Consider the following 20,953-nt stretch of genomic DNA (forward strand, 5'->3'; position numbering starts at 1 on the left):
CTCCCTTCCTTCCTTCCTTCCTTCCTTCCTTCCTTCCTCCCTCCCTCCCTCCCTCCCTCCCTCCCTTCCCTCCCTCCCTCCCTCCCTCCCTCCCTTCCTTCCTTCCTTCCTTCCTTCCTTCCTTCCTTCCTTCCTTCCTTCCTTCCTTCTCTCCTTCCCTTCCTCCCTCCTTCAGTGTCTGCCCCTCTCCGGAACATGGCATGGGTGTCAGGGAGAAGGGTGGGTACAGAGGGGCACAGGAATGGCTCAACCTCAGCACATACCCACTCCCATCACACACCACTGGTGTTCTGGAACCTCCTAGACCAGTGGCCTTGGGGTCAACTGGGAGAGGGATAGGCCCTTTTGTTTGGGGTCAAGACCAGGCCAAGGCGATGTGTCGCCAACCACAGCTCTGGCTCCAAGCATCTCTGGATTCTTTTTCCTTAAAAAAGTGAAGGATGTGGTTCCTGCCAGCCCCCCTCGAAGGTGGCGTCGGACAGTTGAACCCTGAGAGATCCCCACTGAATTGGCAGCAACTCTGCATGTGGTAAGGCTGATGATCTCTTTCACGAAGAGGGATGGGCCTGGGTTGTGGGCTTGCCTTCTTTGGGAGCCTCTTGCTGCCCAGCAAGCAACCCTGTTCATGCTGGTTCTGGGGACAGCCAGGATTCCCAACCCCAGCGCCTGGCTCCCTGCCCAGAGCAATTTCCCAGCTAGTGGCCTGCCCGGAAGAAGATTCCTTATCAGCCCTGGGGTGGGGGTGGGGGGCAGCCTGGACAGAGTTCTTGAGGTGAGGGCTGGCAGGGAGGCCTCTACTTCAAGCTTGAACTTCCAGCACTGTCCATGAAGAGCTGGGGCCACTCATCTCTCCTCTCTGAGCATCATTTGCAAAATTAGAGGTGGGGTAAGGAGGTTTCCAGCTCTGGGGTCTGGGGTCCCAGATTCAGGGTCAGGGGCCTGATCCCCCAACTGACAACAAGTGGCAGAGCTAGGGATGTCTGAGGTCAGGCTCTCCTGGCTGGGTCTTAGGGCCCCATGGCAAAGTGTAACCATGGTGGTCCTTGCTTTGTCTAGGCATCTACCTCCCTCTCCCCTTTGCTGACCAGGAATTGGGGTGTGGAAGGGTCAGGAGGTATGGTCAGGGCAGGACAGAAAGGAGAGGAAAGTGGGGAGGGGAGATGCCAGCCTAAAGCTGAAGTTGATTGGGCTCAGGTATGGATGGTGGAAGGTAGTCCAATAGGATAGGGTGGTCAGGCTCAGGAAGTATCAGGCAGTGAGAACTGAAATGTTCTCTGCTTCTCCCTGCAGGTCCCAGGACTGAGATGCCCACCTAGGGGTAGTCTGTGGGTGATGTTGTGGGAGGCTGGGGATGGTCTTTGACTTTAAGGATGGTCTCGGAGCCCAACACATCTTCCTCCCAGGCCCTGGCCAGATCCCCCAGCTCTGTTCTTACAGGTTCTGGGGTGGGGTGGGGGAAGTGATAGATTTATCTCTGCTCCTGTGTGACTGGTGGCTGGTGGTTTCCGGCCAAAAGCTTCTGTTTCCGGAGGCCCAGCAGGGCCCAGGCGGAGCCATGAGGGGCTGTGGGGCTGGGCCTGGGTGGCCCCATCGGCCCCGCCTCTGTCTATCTTTGGGAATTTATTTGTCACGGGCATCGCTGGCCTGCAGTCCATTGCCTGCCAGGGGCCCAGAGTTGCTCTGAGCACGCAAGGATTCTCCTTCCAATCCATGCACCTCTCAAGCTGACCTCTGACTCCTGACCTCTGGCCCTATCTGCCCTGCCCTGCTCTCTCTAAGGGGCTGAGAAGCCCTCAGAAGCTCTGCCGCTGTAAACGTGGGTCTCCATGTCTGGCTCCCCGTGACAGCAAAGGCCTTGCTGGGGGCTTAATCCTAAGCCCCAACCTGGCCCACCATGGCACGGCGGTTGCAGGATGAGCTGGCTGCCTTTTTCTTCGAGTATGACACCCCCCGAATGGTGCTGGTGCGCAACAAGAAGGTGGGCATAGTCTTCCGGCTGATCCAGCTTGTGGTTCTGGTCTACGTCATTGGGTGAGTCTGGGACCCCTCACCACCACCTTCATGTATAAGGCCCAGCCTGGACCTATCCTCCCAGCTCTGGGATGCCCTTCTTGATGCCAAGGAGCCCTCTTTCTCTCCATCCTTCCAGAGACCTTCCTGGTCAGCCACCTTGCCATTTGGACAGAATGGAAAACATTGCTAACTCACTGGCAGGGTGGGACTGCTGGGGCTGGAGGGGTTGCCCTGCCTGGGGCACATGGCAAACAAGAGGCAATGCCACTGTGGGTTCTGAGGAACTGGCTTGGTTTTGATGGTTCCTTCAAGTGGTGAGTGGCTTTCACTGCCAGGGCCCCTTCCCACCTCTGACCTCCTACCAAACCAGACACTATTACTGAGACAGAAGCCATATCCTGTTTCACAGGCCAGAGATAGACAGGCTCTATCTCTGGTGCCTGAACACCTGGTTCCTGAATAATGGAGATCAGCTCTGCTCCCAGGGATGACAACTCTTTTCTGGGCATCTTTGGACTTGTCCTACTGAGTCAAGAGTGAGGGTTGGGCAAGGTAGAATTCCCTGGGTCATCTGATTGGGATGGGGACCATGCAGAGGCTGCTTTCCTGAAGTCAGTCTGGCTTTCTTGGAAGCCAAGACAGTTCTGTCAGGGGCTTGCACATGTGCGAATGTGCTGTGGGGGCCCGTGTGCATGTGTCATGTAGATGCACGAGTCCTACCCAGAGCTCCGTGTCCATGTCCTTATTCCGTGCATCTGGGTGTATGCCTATGTAAATGTGTCCCTGTGTGTGCGGATGGCCGTGTCTGGGTCTGACCTGTGGCTGAACCTGATGCTTGTGGGTGGTATATCATATCCACCCACATGACCCCTGAAGGAGGTTCATCCCCTGCTGAGGGCCTGGGGATACCCAGTAGTCCCAGTCTGACTGCTGGTGTGATTCCGAGGGCTCTGCCCCTCTGGTCTTCATACCCTCATTTTTGTTGTGGTTCTAAACTGCTGAGTGGAGCCCAGGGTGAGTTGATCAGGGGCCCAAACAGTGGTCACATAATCCTGGTCCCCCTACAAATTCTGGCATCCAAAATAGTCTCAGACCTGGTCAGGTGGAGCTGAGACCAGGACTTCCTAGTGTCTTTTGGCCTCTGCCTCCCTCCTGCTCACAAACTAATTCACAAACTAACTATGCTGGTTGAGCTTGCGATGGATAGTGAGGACCAGTGAAGAGCCGTGGGGTTTCCAGGTTGCACCGCCTGTCAGCAGCAAGGCCAGGTTTAGGACCTAGGCCTCCTGCCCCACCCCGGGCTTCTGCTTGGCCTTCTTTCCCAGCATTGCAAGGCCGCTGCAGAACTTCCTAATGGGCATTGATAGCGGGACAACAGGCACGGGACAGATCTACAAGTCCATTGTTAGATTCACTTTTGACCCTCCAGGGAAGAGAAATCACTCCCCAAAGTCCAGCGTGACCCTCACCAGAAGACTGGGAGAATGTCACCCTCACTCAGGCCCCAGGACTCCCCATTTTGTTTTCAGATCAGTCTCTGTAAGTAGCACCAGGTTCCTCTTGTGGGGTATTCAGAGTGTAAGGGACAGTCTATCCTGCTGCAGGATGTACCCCAACTACCATCCAGCCCTGAACACATACTTTCAGCCATGGAGATCTCACTACCTCCCTCCTTCCCTTTTTCCCTCTCAAGATAGTGCACTCAGGTTTCAAACCCATGTGGCCCTTCTCAGTGTCCGGGAGGCTCATGGGCACAGGGATCTAGCTGGCTCTTAGCTAGAAAAGAAGCTAACCAGGACCTGAACCCGGTACATGGATCCAAAGTCAGCCTTGATATCCTGGAAATGAAGCACCCTCATAAAGGGGCACTGAAACACCCCAAATAGCCCCCCATTCCCACCTTGTCCCCAAGACCAGACCCTCAGCTCTGGTTGGCTTGGACTGCAGCTCCTGCTGTCTCTGTCGCCCTCATCTGGCCACTGCCCAGTGCTGCACTGAACCCTGCATCTAGGAGGTCCCAGCTGCAGACTGAAGTCCTGACTCAGTCCAGACTTAGTCTTGGACTAAGGCCTCAGTTTCGCAGCTGTTCCATGGGGCAGGGGCTTGAGTGGCAGTTCTCTCTTAACTGAGGAGGATGAGCTTTGGCTTGAGCATCTTCCCCTCTCCTGTCCCAATGTGTGGTCCTGTGGACACTGCAGGGCAGAGGGAGCATGAAAGGAGAGTCAGATCCCCAGGTCCCAGGGGTGGCAAAGCCTGGGTGGAAGATGGGTAGACACAGACAGGGCTGGATAGGGGGACAAACATTGGAGCAAAACTCAGATGCAGGAGACCCTGAACCTTAGGGAGAGAGAGTCACTGAGGCAGAGGCAGAGGCAGAGACGCTGAGCAGCTGAAAACTGGAACAGATCCACGGAGGCTGTGGTCTCTATTGGGCATGCTCTTCTGGGAAATCCAAGCAGGTGGAGGGGACCAGTGGGTTTAAGGGTCTGGAAGGCCTCTTTTGGTTCACAGTAAGGTGGTCTCACAGGTACAGCTGACTTCCAAGAGATAATGAGCTTTCTGTTACAGAGGTATGTGGGCAGTGGGCTGTCATCATGACTAAGCAGGTGTGTCCTAGGGGCATGCTGGGACATGTTCCTGTCTAGGGTGGTTTGGCTAGGGGAGGAAAAGGATGGTCTGGCTGCATCACACCGGAGGGTCCCCAAGAGAATCTATGAATGCCACTTGGGGAGGGGTTCCTAGGAGGTCTCCCAGGAGAAGGTGACCCAGTGATGAACCCAGCTAGAGACAAAGGCCTGGGGCTATCAGCTGGGCAGGGCTGCTCTTGGTTTTCTTTCTGGCCCCTCTGGATCTCTTCTCACTATAGTCTCCGCTTGTCCCTTGTGCCTCTATGCAGAACTCTTAAATCAGGTGTTCAGCCAGGCACAGCGGCACAAGCCAGTAATCTCAGTGGCTTGGGAAGCTGAGGCAGGAGGATTGCAAGTTCAAAACCAGCCTCAGCAACTTAGGCAAAACCTGTCTCAAAATAAAAAAGGGTGGGGATGTGGCTCAGTCGTTAAGTACCCCTGGGTTCAATCCCTGGTACCAAAACAAAACAAACAAAACAAAAAACAAGTGTTCAGAGATCACAAAGTGGATCCCAGAGTGCACAAAATACGGAGAAGGACAGAAACAAATTATGGTTGCAAGAAACCATCCAGGGACCAATTCTGCAGCATCTTCTCCATGCTGAGTGCTTTGCCAGGGGACTGAGGCAGGATGTGGGTAGGGAGGGCAGAGGGAGAGGGAGGAGCTGAGGATGAGTTAGCCAGAACTCCTTTAGTTCCCTCAAAAGAAACTCAATCAAACTGGGTTTAGAAGGAAGGGTGGGGTGTTGATTGGTTTATATAATTGAAAGATCAAGTGGGACTTCAGGCCTGGATGAACCTCAGTGAGAACCACACAAAAGGACAAGTTCTACGGAAGAAATGAGGAATCCAAGTTAGTCCGGATTTGGTTCTAAAATGCTGCTATCCTGGACCTTTTGGTTCCACTGTCCTCTGTGGAGGCATCATGCTCAGGCAGGCGCTCTATCCTCATGATGGCAAGATGGCCACTAACAGCTCCAGGCTGACATCCCCCCAGGTTAGCCACTCCCAAGGTGCAAGAGCACCTCCTTCCTTCAGAGTTCCAGCAAAAGTCCCAGGTCCAATTTTTATGGGGGAGGGGGTTGGGTCATGTGCCCCCTGACCCAGAACCAATCATTGTGGTCAAGGAAATGAAGTGCCCTGATTGAGGGACCTAGTGGTGTGCCCACACCTGGTCCACACCTGGGGCTTGTATGAGGAGATGAGTTCAGGTTGGGCCAGTCGAATTTTTTTCCTTCTTTTTTGGTCCCAGGGATTGAACTCAGGGGTACTTAACCACTGAGCTAACTCCCCAGTGAGACAGGGTCTCACTAAGTTGCTGAGGCTGGCTTTGAACTCGAGATCCTCCTGCCTCAGTCTCCCAAGTCACTGGGACTACAGATGTGCACTACCATGCCTGACTGGGCCAGTTGGATTTTTGTCTCATGGTTAGTACTTTGCGTTCAGATTGATTTCATATACCATAATATTCACCCTTTTAGTTAATTAATTTTGTGTGCTGGGAATTGAACCCAGGGCCTTATACATACTAAGCACACAGTCTACCACTGAACTACATTCTCAGCCTTCACCCCACTAAGAAATACAATTTGTGGTTTTTAATATTCATGAAATTGTGCAACCATCACCACTATCTAATTCTCTAACATTTCATTCCTCCAAAAAGAAACACTGTGTGCCTTTAGTAATCACCCCCTTTTCCTTTCTCAAAGCCAACTGTGCCTATTCTGGGCATTTCATATAAATAGAATCATATGACACATACCCTTTCACGTCAGGTTTCTTTCGCTACCATGTTTTCAAGGTTCATCCACATTGGTTCATCCACATTGTAATGCTGCCTGTGCTGCATTCCTTTTTATGGCTAAATAATATTCCATTGGATATATCACATTTTGTTTAACCATTCATCTGGGGGTGGGCATTTGGATTCTTTTGACTTCTTGGTTCTTATGAACAATGCTATCCTAAATATTTGTGTATTAGTGTTAATGTGGACTTTTTTTTTTTTTTTTTTTTTTTGGTACTGGGGACTGAACCCAGGGACACTTTACCACTGAACTAAACCCTTAGCCCTTTTTATTCTTATTTTATTTTGAGACAGGGTCTCACTAAATTGCTGAGGCTGGCCTCAAACTTACAATCCTCCTATCTCAGCCTCTTTAGTCTCTGGGATTACAGGTGTTAGCCACTTCACCAGGCTGGATGTACATTTTTATTTCTCCAGATTTGTCAAGTAGAATTCTGTGTTTAACTTTTAGAGGAACTGCAGGACTGTTTTCCAAAGGATCCAGTTGCAAGTGAGGTACCTGTGAGATGTCTCAGGGAGGGGAGTCACCAAGTGACTGGAGCCTAGACTTGTAGATAGGCTCCTTAGGTGTAAGATTTGTATTTTGTTCACGTGGGTATTTTTGCCTAGACAGAGCTTGGCACATAATATGGGCTTGATACATAAATGTTTGTTGAACAACTAAATAAAATGGATGTGCAAAACTGAATCTTGGGGAGAGCACAGATGTGGAGACAGGAATCCCAGCAACAACAGAATTCCAGGGGTCACCTGTCTTTGACTGCTCACATAGGGTTCTCCCACAACTGAGAATGGAAGCCAGGGAAATGGGCGTGGATTGTCATGGAAAAGAAATGAGTGAAGGAGGACCAGAGACAGTGGGAATAAGAGATTTTAGTTTTAATGAGGTTCTGGTGTGCCAGGCACTGAGCTAATTTCCTTAATGAGAACTCATAGAAACTTCCCCCCAATTACCTACACGCCTTTGCTTCTGGAGCCCCACCCAGGGCTGACTTTGCTAAATACTCGTTGAATGAACAGCATCTTTAAAGTAGTGCCATCACCTCTGTTTTATGGAGTAAATCAGGGCTCAGAGGAGTTTAGTAGGTAGGCTGAAGCAACACAGCTGATAAAAGGCAAGGCTAGTGTGGGAACCCGGGTCACTCACCATTGTGTCCTCCTCTACCAGGGGATGCTGTAGAAGAAAGCCCCAGGAGAGGTGGAAAAATTGGGAAGTATTATTCCTGGAAAGGGAGGGACTTCTGAAGATGCCCATGTCTTTGACTTCAGACCTCCTTGCTGGCCTTCCCAGGGTGGTGACCACAGGCCAGGTCAAGGCACAGCTGTGGAGGGGCAGGCCTGGTGCCATGGTCATTCTATTATTGCTAGAACTGAGATCATTAATGCCAGAGTTGACTTTTCCCTTTACCAAGACCAACAGCCCCAGGGGCAGATGCAGCCCGGAAACTTTGCTTTAGTTGCAGCTTGCAACCTTGCCAGGCTCCTGGGAGACACATTGGTGCCAGCGTGGGTCCGTGGAGAGGAGCAGAGCCCAGGAGCTTCCTCCTGCTTGACTTCTGGCTCTTAGGAGGGGCACTGCCTCAGGCCTCAGTTTCCCCATCTATAGTGTGAGAAGCTGATACTGGGCAAAAAGAGAAATACCCATGGGATGTCGGGCTGGGGGCTCCAAAAGAGAAGCCAGTGACTTTTCCTGCAGGAGGGCTCAGAATACGGAACAGTTCCTCCACCTCCTGCAATAGCTCCTTTAAGTCTGGAACCAGAGGGAAGGCTAAAAGGAGGGTGGTAATGTCCCCTTTCCTGATGTGGCTGGAGGCAGTGTGGTAGGGCTCAGGAAGGACACTATAGGAGGGCCTCACATGATACAGTCTGAGACCTGCAGGGGGCAGCAGTGACCATGCTTAGGCTCGGCCAGGAGTGGAGTGAGGGATGTCAGGCAGAAGCTTGGTTCTAATGCAGCCTGGGAGGGGAATTTGGAGAAGGAGGGGTGAACTGTGGGAAGAGAGAAGGGACATTGGTAGGCTGCCTCACTGGGACTAAGGTGCCTGGATGATTCTGTCACCAGGCCTGAGCTCTGGGGAACAGGATGGGGAAGTAGGTGGGCTGAGCTCTGCTTGACCAGGTGAGCTTAGAGTAGGGTGAGGGATGGAGGAGATATAACACATCTACCTCCAGATGGACTCAGGTTTTCCTGGAGCGTCATACTCTAATGGGTCTTTCTCATGCATATGCACACATATAAGCATTACCCTAAATCTATGTGAAGGCTTTTCTAAAGGAAGTATCCCACCCCTGGAGAGAAGTATTACCTAGAATTCTTTCAGATATACTCAACAGAAACCAAACTCAAAGTGGTTTACAAAAAAAAAAAAAAAAAAAAGGGACTTGATTGGCTTATGTCACTGAATAGACCTGAAGTAGATTTTTCAAGTATGCTTCAGGCATGACTGGATTCCAGGTCTAAAACAACTTGGTCAGGAATTTGTCCCTTTCCATCTCCTATCTCAACCTTCCTTGAAGGTGGTTTCATTTTCTCTTTCTTTGAGGTGGCAAAGTTTTGATCTTGCTTCCACACTGCTTAGTCACCCAGCAGAGGAGGTATTTCTTTCCCAATAATTTTTCCCCATATCTTGGCTTAATTGCTGATACTTCCCTAGTCACATGCCACCTATCACTGCTGCCAGGGAGATGAAATATTGATTGGTGTTAGTCATGTGCCCACCCCTAGGGCTGGGAGAGAGATCAGCCTCACTAAACCTCCCAGACCAAGAGTGTGGGCCCAAAGTTACAGTGGTTCTCAATTTGGGAAATGAAGGGCCAGAACCACCGCCCCCCCAAAAAAAACAAAACAAAACAAAACAAAACAAAACAAAACAAAAACAAAATTGGGAGAGTTCCAACCTGAGCCACAAGGGCAAGGTGAGGGGTCTGGATTCTTCAAACTCTTCAAAGGGTCATCCCCTCCCCCTGCAACCCATGCCCACTGTTCCCCTTCCCAGAGGATCCCAGCACGGCTGAGAAGATGATGATGATGATGATGATGATGACAAGAACAACAACAACTAATGGCCATAACTTCTACTTGGTACCAGTCCCCATTCTAAGTGTTTTTTGTGCATTGACTTAGCTAACGCAAACTACAAGTATTATTATTTTTCCCATTTTACAGAGGAGGAAGGTGAGGCACAGGAGGACTGAATAGCTTACTCCAAATCACACAGTTGGGATTCAAATTCAGGCCCCTGGACACCAGTGGCCAGACTCAGAGCCATCATGCTGTGCCAGGAACAGCACAGGAAAGGAAAATCACTCTGGGAAAGAGGATTGGAGGTCCCAGGGGCTGGCCTATAGGCCCCTACAACCCTGCTCCTGGAATCTGGAAGAGCAGTTCAGCAGGCCTCTCTGCTCTGGGATTCCTGTTCTCATAGAGAAAAGATGGTAGAACTTGAGGCTTAGACCAGCAGGGGGAGGCCTCCAGTCCAAGATGAGAGAGCTACCTAAGCAGAGAGGCATCGGGGAGGGCAAACAGAAGGCCCATGACACGACCAGCAGGTACCAGAAAGGAGAGAAGTCCACTGAGCCACCTGCCATACTTGAATGGCCAACCCATCTCTGGCCCAGGACCATAACTCCCCTGTGTTCCCGCAGGTGGGTGTTTGTGTACGAGAAGGGCTACCAGACCTCAAGCAGCCTCATCAGCAGTGTGTCTGTGAAGCTCAAGGGCCTGGCTATGACCCAGCTCCAGGGCCTCGGCCCCCAGATCTGGGATGTGGCCGACTATGTCTTCCCAGCACAGGTGAGGCAACTCAGGGCTGCGTCTTCCACCTACAGGGCCTGGCTGGTGGGCTATGTCCCCCTCATTGTGGAACCAGTCCAGCTCCTTCCTCTCTAGGCCTCAGTTTCCTGAACTGTGAGCCTAGTACTATCACCCCATATGACATGATGGGCTGTGGAGGCTGCTGGGCTCCAGGGGTCTGCGGGGTTATGTGTGGGTTCCGGGAGCTGTTCTCCCAGCTTCTAGCCCTGTTCCTCACTTCCAGGGGGACAGCTCCTTTGTGGTCATGACCAATTTCATCGTGACCCCCAAGCAGGCTCAAGACTACTGTGCAGAGGTGAGGACTTCTGCCTGCCCCTTCTTGGACCCAGAGAGGAAAATAACATGGAAGAGGAGTCCCTTTGGGCACTGCAGATGACATGGGACAGGCTTCCTGTAGTTGGTGGAATGTCAGGCTTAGATAGATTCACACAAAGTAACCATCCACCATTGGCAGTGCCAAGACTTCCTCCTGACTGTGTGCCCAGCAGGACGCTGAGTCCAAGGACTACCTCCTTTCCCCACGCCCTCTCCTCCCTTGGCCAGTTCACATCAGTGATAGGCAGCTGGGCATGAACCCAGAGTGGTGGGGACTGGAAGGAGGCTGTAAGCAGGGGTCACTCCCAAGAATCGAAGAGTCTGCCCACTTCTGCAATAGGCCCTGGGGATGGAAGGGGCTTTTCTCAGGACCATACCCCAGAGGCCTGGGTCCAGCAGCTTTCTCTTCCCTCAGCACCCCGAAGGGGGCACATGTAAGGACAACAGTGGCTGCACACCTGGGAAGGCAGAGAGGAAGGCCCAAGGTAAGGTCAGCCTCCTCTGGGTGTCTCCACAGGACCCTCTCCAGGGCCTGTGCCCTCCAGCCTGCTTCTCTCCACACCCTGACCACATCCCGCTCTCCCTCTCTCCTGCCATCCTGGCTTGGTTGCCTGCCCCTGTCGCAGACATATTCTATCATCACACTCCCTCTTGCCGATGCCCTATCACAGGGGGCTCCTGTGGGAGGGAACTGGGAGGACTCCTTTGCGCCCCCAGCTTGGGGTGGGCACCCAGGGGTTCCTTCCTCACCCTAGGCATCCGCACGGGCAAGTGTGTGGCCTTCAACAGCACTGTGCAGACATGCGAGATCTTTGGCTGGTGCCCTGTGGAGGTGGATGACAACATCCCGCGGTAACCAATGCCCTGTCTTTCCAGGGAGTTGGGGGCAGGGTCCCTAGTTCAGATGCAGGGCATCTGCATCTGGAATGGATCTGTTCAGGTTTCTTCTGACCCTGTCCTGACCACATCCGTGTGACTCAGGCCAAAGACTACCAGGACCCCTGGTCAGGGGGCCTGTGAGCCCACCTCTGCAGACATGCCCTTCCTCCTATGCCAGGCTGTGGGAGCAGCTGGGTGTCCTCCCGCCCCAGCCCTGAGGTGGTACAGAGCACTCCTGGGGAGGGGCAGTGTGTAAGTGCAGTCTCCCCCAGCCCTGCCCTTCTCCGAGAGGCCGAGAACTTCACCCTCTTCATCAAGAACACCATCAGCTTTCCACGCTTCAAGGTCACCAGGTTTGTGGGAACCATCCATGGGCAGCGCTGCAGGTGGCTTCTTGGGCTCTTGGGCTGCTCTCAACTGTCTCCCTCCATTGCTGCCGCTTTTGTTCTAGAGGCAGAAGCCTGAGGGGTGGGGGGACATTACTGGAGTAGGTAGCAGAAGGGACATTCTGAAGCCTTCAAGGGTCTCCAGAGTGCAGGGTAGGGTGGCCACCCTCCCAGCTGGCACATGGCTGCTATCAATTTCCTTTGCCCCCATAGGCGCAACCTAGTGGAGGAGGTGAATGCCAGCTACATGAAGACCTGCCTCTACCACAAGACGCTGCACCCTCTGTGCCCTGTCTTCAACCTCGGCTACATAGTGCAGGCATCTGGCCAGGATTTCAGCAGCCTATCTGAGGAGGTATGGCGGGGAGTGTCAGGCAGAGGGGAGGACTGGCCTAGGGGCAGAGTAAGGCTTTTCAGGGCCAGTTCCTCCTCCTAATCCTACCTGGTATAGTCCCAATGTATGTATGAGTCTGTTCCCTAACACTGGGGTCCCCAATGGTCAGGTCTGTGTCCTTAGCAGGGCCTGACCCAGGCCTGGTGCAGAAGAGGTACCCAGAATAAAGGAATGTGGGCAGATATCACCTGGATGTTTGTTGATGTCCTGCTATTATTTTATTTTATTCTGTGGTGTTGGGAATGGATCCCAGGGCCTTGTGCATGCTATGCAAGCACACTAAAAGAGTCATACCCCCAGCCCTGAGGTCCTGCTATTTTTAATATTTTAGGTAAAGGTAGAAAGAATTCCATAGCTCATGGCCTAAGAAATCTTGTGTCCCATGGTCCTCACAGTCCCCTTGGATTCTGAGACCAGCAGTCCCTTATAATAGAATGGACCTGGGAGACTGGGTTCAAATCCCAGCTCTGCTCCTTAACAGGCAGTATGACCTTCAATGAGTCTGGGCTTTAGCACCTGTCACATGAGGACTCTAATAGTGCCAGTCTCCTGGGGTTGTCTTGAGGATCAAGTGAGTGTGGACCTGTGACAGCCCTTCCTCACTGCCCAGCACTTGGCAATCCTATCTATGCCCTGTTCTCATGTGCTCCTTAGTATTTCTGCAGTTGCCTATTTAGGGATGGAAATCTGTCCATTTTCTGTGATGTAACCATAGAAACCCACTCATGACATGCTTGACAACAGCAGAGGTCAGCAAACTTTTTCTTTCCAGAGCCCTTGAGTAAATATTGTCAGTTGTGCAGGCTGCATGGCCTCTGGGTCAGCTAATCAGGTCAGATGCTGTAGGGCAGAAGCACAGCAGACAATATACTAACAATGGGTGTGGTCAGATTCTACCCACAGGCTTTAGTTTGCCAACCCCTGGAGTTTACATTTAAGCAACACAAATGACCTAAAAACTGAAGATGAACCAGCACTCAGGTGCATGCCTATAATCAATGCCTGTGACTCAGAAGGCTGAGGCAGGAGGATCTCAAGTTCAAGTTCAACCTCAGTAACTTAGTAAGATCCTGTCTCACCATAAAAAATAAAAAGTGCTGGGATGTAGCTCAGTGATAGAGTGCCTTGGGTTTAATCCCCAGTACCATAAACAAAACAAAACAAAACAAAACAAAAGTGACTCTTCCTTGTTCCTTAAAATCTCCCCTATTGAAAATATCTCAGTTCCACGTTCCTCTTGCCACATTGCTCAGCTCCTGCCCCTCTTCTCTGACTGTCTCACAACTCTTGTCCTATTGCTTAACTTATCTTCACCAGTCCTATTCCTTGCCTGGCCCAGAGGAGCCTCGCTTTCTCAAGTTATCTTTTTCCACAGAGTCACTCTTTAATTCAATAACTATTTGCTTGCCTCCTGTTTCATGACTAGTGCTGGAAACTTAGAAGTTGGTGACAAATGCCCAGACAGCTCCATCTTCTTTGAAGGAGAAGGGTTAATAATAATCAAAGGAAATAAACAAATGATTACAATGTGTCAAAGTTTCCAAAAGCAAACACACAGAGTACAGCAGGAAGGAATGACAAAGGACATATTGGTGTGGTGGTCAGGGACATTCTGTCAGGCAAGTAATCAAAGGATGAGCAGAATCCAGCCTTGAGGAAAACTGGAGGCATAGCATGTACAAAAGCCCTAAGGTAGGAAGAACTTGATATTTTCTAGAAAGAGTCAGAAAGCTGGAGAGTGAAATGTGATGAGTGAGAGGTGAAGCTAGAGAGGGTGACAGGACCCCTACCCCAAAGCAGCACCCCACTGCCTTTTCTCCAATTAAAATGTTTCTTCATTGAGTGAATGTAGGCACTAACTCCAAGACAGACAGTTTCTTGGTTCTGAAATTCCAGATCTTAAACACTTGTGTTTCTTCTCAGGGTGGGGCTGTTGGCATCGCCATTGACTGGGACTGTGACCTGGACTGGCATGTACGACACTGCAAACCCATCTACGAGTTCCACGGGCTATATGGGGAGAAAAATCTGTCTCAAGGCTTCAACTTCAGGTGGCTGCCAGGACCTCATCTTTCCCTGGGGTCCTGCTGGCTTTTCTATTCCCAGAATCCCATGGGACTGAACAAGGTTTCCTAGAGGGCAGCAGAGGATGGCTCCCGTCCTGTGTGGGTGGTCAAGCAGGAAGCCAGCAGGGAGCAAGATTTTGAAGGTCGGAGTCCCCTGTCCTTCAGTCTCAGTCCCTTTGAAGCCCACTGGTTAGGACCACTGGCAGCAGGAGTTAGGGCAAGGGCTGAGTGTGGCATTCCTACAGTGTGGCTTGTGACTTTCCCTTTGTGAAATATTGTGGGGATGAACCTGTAAGGGCTATGGTGTCCCTGATGCTCTAACACCCAAGATGGTTTTCCGTCACCTTCTCTTGCTACCTCACCCCCCTCCCCCCTGCAAGGTTTGCCAGGCACTATGTGGAAAATGGGACCAACCATCGTCACCTCTTCAAGGTGTTTGGGATTCGCTTTGACATCCTAGTGGATGGCAAGGTAAGTGTCCAATGTGAGGGGATGGCCCTTGAGACATGGCTTGCCTTTGGGTGTCTATAGTCATGGATGAAAGGAATTGGACTGACGGGGTCTGTTCAGCAGATCTACTTCTAATGATAGGTGGGACATGGGTGATATCCAGAGAGGGGCTTTGCAGACAGTGACCATGCCTCCCCCATGATGTCCCTGGGTTCAGGGGGGCAGAACCTAGGTCAAACCCAGGTCCAAGGGCTGGGTATGTAGCTTGGGGGGTAGAGTGCTTGCCTGGCATTCATGAAGCCCTGGGTTCCATTCATAGCACCACAGACAATGAAGCAAAACCAAAAAATCTCAGGTCTACTGACCAGCAGCTGGTTCCCCATGAAGAATCAGAGCCTTGGGCATCAGGCAGAGGGGATAGGTCATGGTGAAGGAGGGAGGGCCAGGGAAGCCCCTTGTCCCAAGCCTGACCTTTTCCAGCTGAGCCCTTTCTAACAGTTAATCCTTCTCTTCCCTGGGCCCTGCCACCAGGCTGGGAAGTTTGACATCATCCCCACAATGACTACTATCGGCTCTGGGATTGGCATCTTTGGGGTGGTAAGTGCTGGGATCCCTGGGTCACTGTGCTGTAGCAAGTCCCTCATCCCAAAACTTGACTGTAATTGTCCATCCTTACTGAGCAGCTGTCCATCACACCACCCTAGACCTGCAGTATATCTGAGGACACCAAGGTCCAGAACTGGGATAGAGGTGGTATGGGACCTTCTTGGTTCCCTGAGGGTCCTGAGGTACCTTACCACCCACTCCTGGAAACTGAGGTCTAGAATGGCAGGATTCAGCCAGGGCCCACAATCACAGGGAAGGCAGTGGGATATGGGAAGTTTTGTACCTGCCTCCAGGTTCTGTATGTTTCTTTTATTCTCTCTATCACTCCCTGCCCTCAGGCCACCGTTCTCTGTGACCTGTTGTTGCTTCACATCCTGCCCAAGAGGCACTACTACAAGCAGAAGAAGTTCAAGTATGCTGAGGACATGGGGCCAGGGGCGGTAAGAGAACTCCTTGAATTGGGCCCGTCAGAGACCTCAGGCCTGTGTGTCTGTGCTGGGGATGCGGGAGGGGGGCAGCTTCCTGAGGGCTGACTTCTACCCCCTCAATGCATATACAGGGCGAGCATGACCCCGCGGCTACCAGCTCCACCTTGGGCCTGCAGGAGAACATGAGGACCTCCTGACCTTGAGGCCCTGGCTCCTGACTGGATGCAGCACTAGGCTTTAGGCTGGGGCCCTGATGGGTCCCAGCCAGGGCAGAAGGGTCTCCCATGGAGTGTCCTACCCTTTTAGCCAAGCAGATACCATTTGCCAGCAGCTTAGGGTGGACACTAAGATAGACCTGTGCAGCTTAGGGTTCTGGCTCCAACTCTGCACCCCCTGCCCCAAGAAAGCCCCACTCCAGTCTCAGCCACTCCTGGTCCAGAAGGCCTGGGGATGGGCAGAGCCCTCACATACTGGTACCCCAGCTTTGTGCTTATCTTTTGAGGCCTTCATTATCCATCCTTCTGCCTCAGTCTCTCTAGATCTGTGTTCTCCAATGTGGCAGTCACTAGCCAGAGGTGACTAATTAAATTAAAATTCAATAAAATAAAAAATTCAATTCCTCAGGGGAACTACTCACATTTCAACTGCTTGGTAGATACATGTGACCAGTGACTGCCATGTTGGATGGTGCAGGACAGTTCTGTCATTGATGGAAGTTCTTTTGAACAGGTCTGCTCCAGCCCTGTTCCTGCCTGGCCTCAGATTTCCCTGGGGAGCATTTTAGCAATGCAGGTTCCAGGGTCCACCCCAGACTTCCTGAACCAGAAGCTCCCAGGTTGGCCACATGATCTGTGTGAATAGCAAACACCAAGGCCATTTTGAGACCTACATTTAAGAACTGCTGCCTAGCACTTTTTGACTCCAAGCTCTTGACTGGATGTCAGAGTAAGGCCTGGGTCTGCCCCACCTGGCAGGTGTGGGTAGTGAACAGGGTTTTAGACACCCTCAGCAAGTGTGTAGTGTGTTCACGTGCCACACAGTGATTCATGCACACACCCCCGTGTGCATGCCCACCTATCTACATGAACACGGACCTCATATATATACCACCCACATGCACACAGCCCTGTGTTTGAACAGCTTGGGCCCTGCAAACACAACCATCTGACACACCTACACCCTCAAGTAGAGACACATGGTCCATGCTGTGTCACCTCTGTGGGGAAATGCATCTTCCATAGCGTGTCAGTCTAGGACAGCCCTTCTAGCCACAAATCCAGTTACCTCGGGCTGGAATGGGAGCTTGAGCCGAATCCTGGGCTCTTTGCCCATGGCCTAGTCCCAGCTCTCAAGACCTCCCTGGCTCTGTCAGAACACAGGGTCTGGAGTACAATAAAAGGAACGACGATAAGTTTCTTTGCTTCCTTTCCAGACCTCTCTGAAACTCAGTGTGCCCATCTGTGAGATGCAGGGCTGTGCTGAGCAATCACTGAGCCCCCACCTGCTAGTGGGTGTCTGTGAGCTGACTCAGATGCCCCAAGGCCAGCAGGGTCAGCCCTGGGGGTCAGCTCACATCTGCCCATGGGCCACTATCCCGGCATAGCCCCAAACCCTGACATTCTTCCTAATCCATTACAAGCTTCTCCCTGGTGCGGGGACAAGTAGAGAACCCCAGGAATGGCCTCATGAAATCAGGGTGAAGAAGGGGCTGGCTGTCCTAGGGAATCCTAAAGAGGGAGGAAGGGCCTTGACTGTAGACAATGTGGAAGGACCTCCAGGGGCCCTGCTTGCGTGCGACCTTCAGGTCTGGACTCACAGCCAGGAAAAGTCTCTGAGCATCCACACCATCTCACCATGTCTAGACCCTGAGGTTCAGTGGAACTTCCTACAGTGATGGACACGTTCTATCATAGTATGCCCACTGTGGTAGCCACTGGCCACAGGTAGCCACTGAACACCTGAAATGTGGCCAATGCAACCATGGGGCAGTTTTTACTTTATTATTTTTTTTTTCTTGTGGTACTGGGGATTACACCCAGGAGTGTTCTACCACTGGCCTATATCCTAATATATAATATATATTTATATATATATATATATATGTATAAATATGTTTTTAATATATATATATATATATATATATGTATGCTTTTTTTTTTTTTTAAATTTTGAAATAGGGTCTCACTGAGTTGCTGAGGCCAGCCTCAAACTTGCAAACCTCCTGCCTCAGTCTCCTGAGTTGCTGGGATTACAGGCCAGTGTTACCACATTTGGCTATTTTTACTTCATTTAAACAGTCACACATGGCTGTTCCGACAGCACAGGCTAGCCCCTCCCCTCTCCCTTGGACCCTTGGCCTTCTGCCCTCTTCCTCAGTCAAGAACCATGACTCAGATCTTATAAGACTGGAACTCCTTCTTCCACCCTCCCTTTTTTCTCCAGCCCCATCTGCTTCTGTACCTCTTGCCCCCTTCGCTCCTGAATGAGTAGAAAAGGGCTCCTCCTCTGTATCCAAGCCTTCTACCAGCCCAGAGAACTCCTGGCAAAAGCCGCCTCTTCCCTCTCCCACCCCTGGATTTGTTCCCCTTTTCTCCCTCCTCCAGGCCCTCACTCCCTGCAGATCTGCCCACTCTCCCTTCACCACCATCCACCCAGAAAGACTAGATGGCACTTCCCTCTGTAATTGGCTTCCACCCCCACCACTTCTAGATGCCCTTGCCAAGGTTACTAGCAGCATCCTTGTTGCCAAATCCAAGCAGACATTTTGCCTGTTGGCATCTGACACTATGGCCCAAGCCCTCCTTCTCTAAAGATTCCCTCCAACAGCTCCTTGGATTCACTCTGTCCTGATTTCCAAGCCAGCCTGATGTGCAAGGGAAAGATGGGCTTCAAATGCAGCTCTGCCAGAGCTCACTGGGTATCCTTGGGCAAATTGCTTAACTCTCCAAGTCTCCTCCATGATTCAGGGATAATAACAGCCTCTGCTAGGATTGGGGTAAGAGATTTGTAAAATGCCTAGCACAGAGCCTGGCACACAATAGTGCTCTTCCCCTCAATTTACCCATTCGATGGTAGAGCCAGCCAGTTGTCCCCAGATATATATTTTTCTTATGGTGATACAAATCTTGATTTTTGGTTGGGCATGTGGCCACCTACTATGTAAGTTGCATTTCTGGTTCTGTCTCTTGTAAATGCATCTGGTCATGTGAGTAAGTTCAAAGTAATGGGATAGATGGGGAAGTGTCATATGACAACTTCTCTCTTCCTTCAAAGAGAATTGGTGCAGATACTTTGCACTCTTCTTCATCTTTTCCTCCATCCCACTACCTGGAATATGTATGTGATGGCTGGAGCTCTATTCTGAGCCATGAGAACAAGAGCCACACTCAGACATTGTTGGATCAGTGAGTAGAGGAAGTCACATCTGGGAGATCTTTGTGGAAGTGAGCTGCCATATCAGCCCAGGACTGTCTTCTCTGAGCCTTATATGTGGGGTTTGCTATCTAGGTCAGAATTCTGATCCTACTTGGCCCTTGTTTTATTTGCTGAGTGATCATTTCCCCTAGCTCTATTTGCAATTTTGAGTCCTTTCTGAGGACACTCAAAACTATCTCTTTGAGGGGCCACAGGTGTAGCTCAGTGGTAGAGTGCTTGCCTAGCATGAGTGAGATCCTAGGTTTAATCCCCAGCATTCACAAAAAAATAAAAAAAATAAAAAAACCCAAGAGTTGTCTGTCTCAATCCTCTTTCCTGAATTTGTGCCTCACATTTCCATTCCCCCATTGCCATATCCAATTAGTTACTCATACAACAAGCATCTACTGAGCACCCATGAGTGTGTCAGGTTGTGCTGAATTTATCAGGCACAACCCCTGCCCTCAAGAAACTCCCTGTTCAGATGGGGAACATGAAGGCAAACAGGTGGGTATAAGAAAGTCCCTAAGAAGGGCTGCTAACCAAGCTGGGCAGTGAGGAGGTCATGGGGAAGGTGTCCTGACAAAAGGGTCATTGAATTGAGCCCAGAAAGACAAGTAGGAGTTAAGCAGGCAGTTGGTTAGGAGTGTGGTTTTAGAGGGCTTGACTGAACCTATTCTCAGGGTAATGGCCAGCCATGGAAGATTCCTAAGGTGGAGCTGACTGTTCGAACTTGTGCTTCTGAATGACTGAATACTGCTAGGTGGAGAGGCAAGTGGGGACTGATTCTGGATGGGGACGGGAGAACATTGAAATTGGTGCTGCAGTAATCAGGTGTAAGACAGTGGTAGTGGCCTGAGTTAAGGGAGGGGCAGAAGGGTGGAGAGAAATGGGCAGATTCCAGGGATATATTTAAGAGACAGAGCTGGTGCTATACTGGTTGGAACAGGAAACAGACTGCAAGTGACTGGCAGGTTCCTGGTTCCAGATTGAGACAGGGACACAGGAGGCCACGTTTGGGGTAATGAAATGGAGCTCTGTGGCAAGTAGTGTGGTGGGGTTCACAAGTGATAAACTTAGCAGAACTGAAACAAGAGTTTGTGAGCTCCCCAGGGAAGAGGTGAGGGGTTGATTCTCCAGGTACAACCATTGAAAAGTTCACCGGTCCTGTTGGGTTCCCTCTATTCCCTCTGCCCCAGCTCTTTTTTGCCATCTGTTCACAGAGTCTTTCCCCAAACAAGAATCCCACTTGGACTCCTGCACTCTTTGCTAAACTTCCTTCTGGCCTCCCTACCCACCTCCTGCCTATCTAGCAGAAGGCTAAACTTCTGGGGCTGCCATTCAAGGCCTTTCTTCCTCAGCCCAGGCCTTAGTCTCCTCTTTGCTCGCCAATCTTGCCTTGCCCCTCCCAGGCACGCACCAAGCCTCACCCCTGGAGGGAGGGGGCGCTCTTGCTCCCGAAGGCCAGGACTTGGGGGTACAAAGCGTTTTGGGGGAAGCACCCGTACCCTTCAGGCTCAGTTAACGGGCCATGACACGTCCTGAAGGATTTCGGGGAACCGGGATAGCTTGTATGTGGGCGCCGGGGGCGTGACGCGGCTTGGCCCGGCAGCAAGTCCCCTCCTCAGCCACCACCCGCCGCGGCCCCTCCCCTCCAGGAGCCGGGCGAGAGTCCCGGACTCTGATTGGGCAGCGCTTGGGAGCCGCAAAGCTCGACCAATGAACGTGGACCGGGCGCGGCGGCAGGCGGG

The 20,953-nt window shown here is 51.4% G+C and overlaps 1 protein-coding gene across 1 annotated transcript; it reads left to right on the plus strand.

Annotated features, from left to right (window-relative positions):
* Nucleotides 1–1,496: 1,496 nt before the first annotated feature.
* On the plus strand, nt 1,497–17,748 carry P2rx1 (purinergic receptor P2X 1). The gene is made up of 12 exons (XM_047543293.1): nt 1,497–2,031; nt 10,096–10,243; nt 10,488–10,559; nt 10,995–11,064; nt 11,335–11,431; nt 11,731–11,811; nt 12,058–12,199; nt 14,162–14,289; nt 14,685–14,775; nt 15,286–15,351; nt 15,699–15,800; nt 15,920–17,748. The coding sequence occupies exons 1-12, from the start codon at nt 1,895–1,897 to the stop codon at nt 15,983–15,985; spliced, it is 1,200 nt and encodes a 399-aa protein (XP_047399249.1). The 5' UTR covers nt 1,497–1,894; the 3' UTR covers nt 15,986–17,748.
* Nucleotides 17,749–20,953: the final 3,205 nt, after the last annotated feature.

The sequence above is a fragment of the Sciurus carolinensis genome, chromosome 3, assembly GCF_902686445.1.
Source record: "Sciurus carolinensis chromosome 3, mSciCar1.2, whole genome shotgun sequence".
NCBI classification, from domain to species: domain Eukaryota; kingdom Metazoa; phylum Chordata; class Mammalia; order Rodentia; family Sciuridae; genus Sciurus; species Sciurus carolinensis.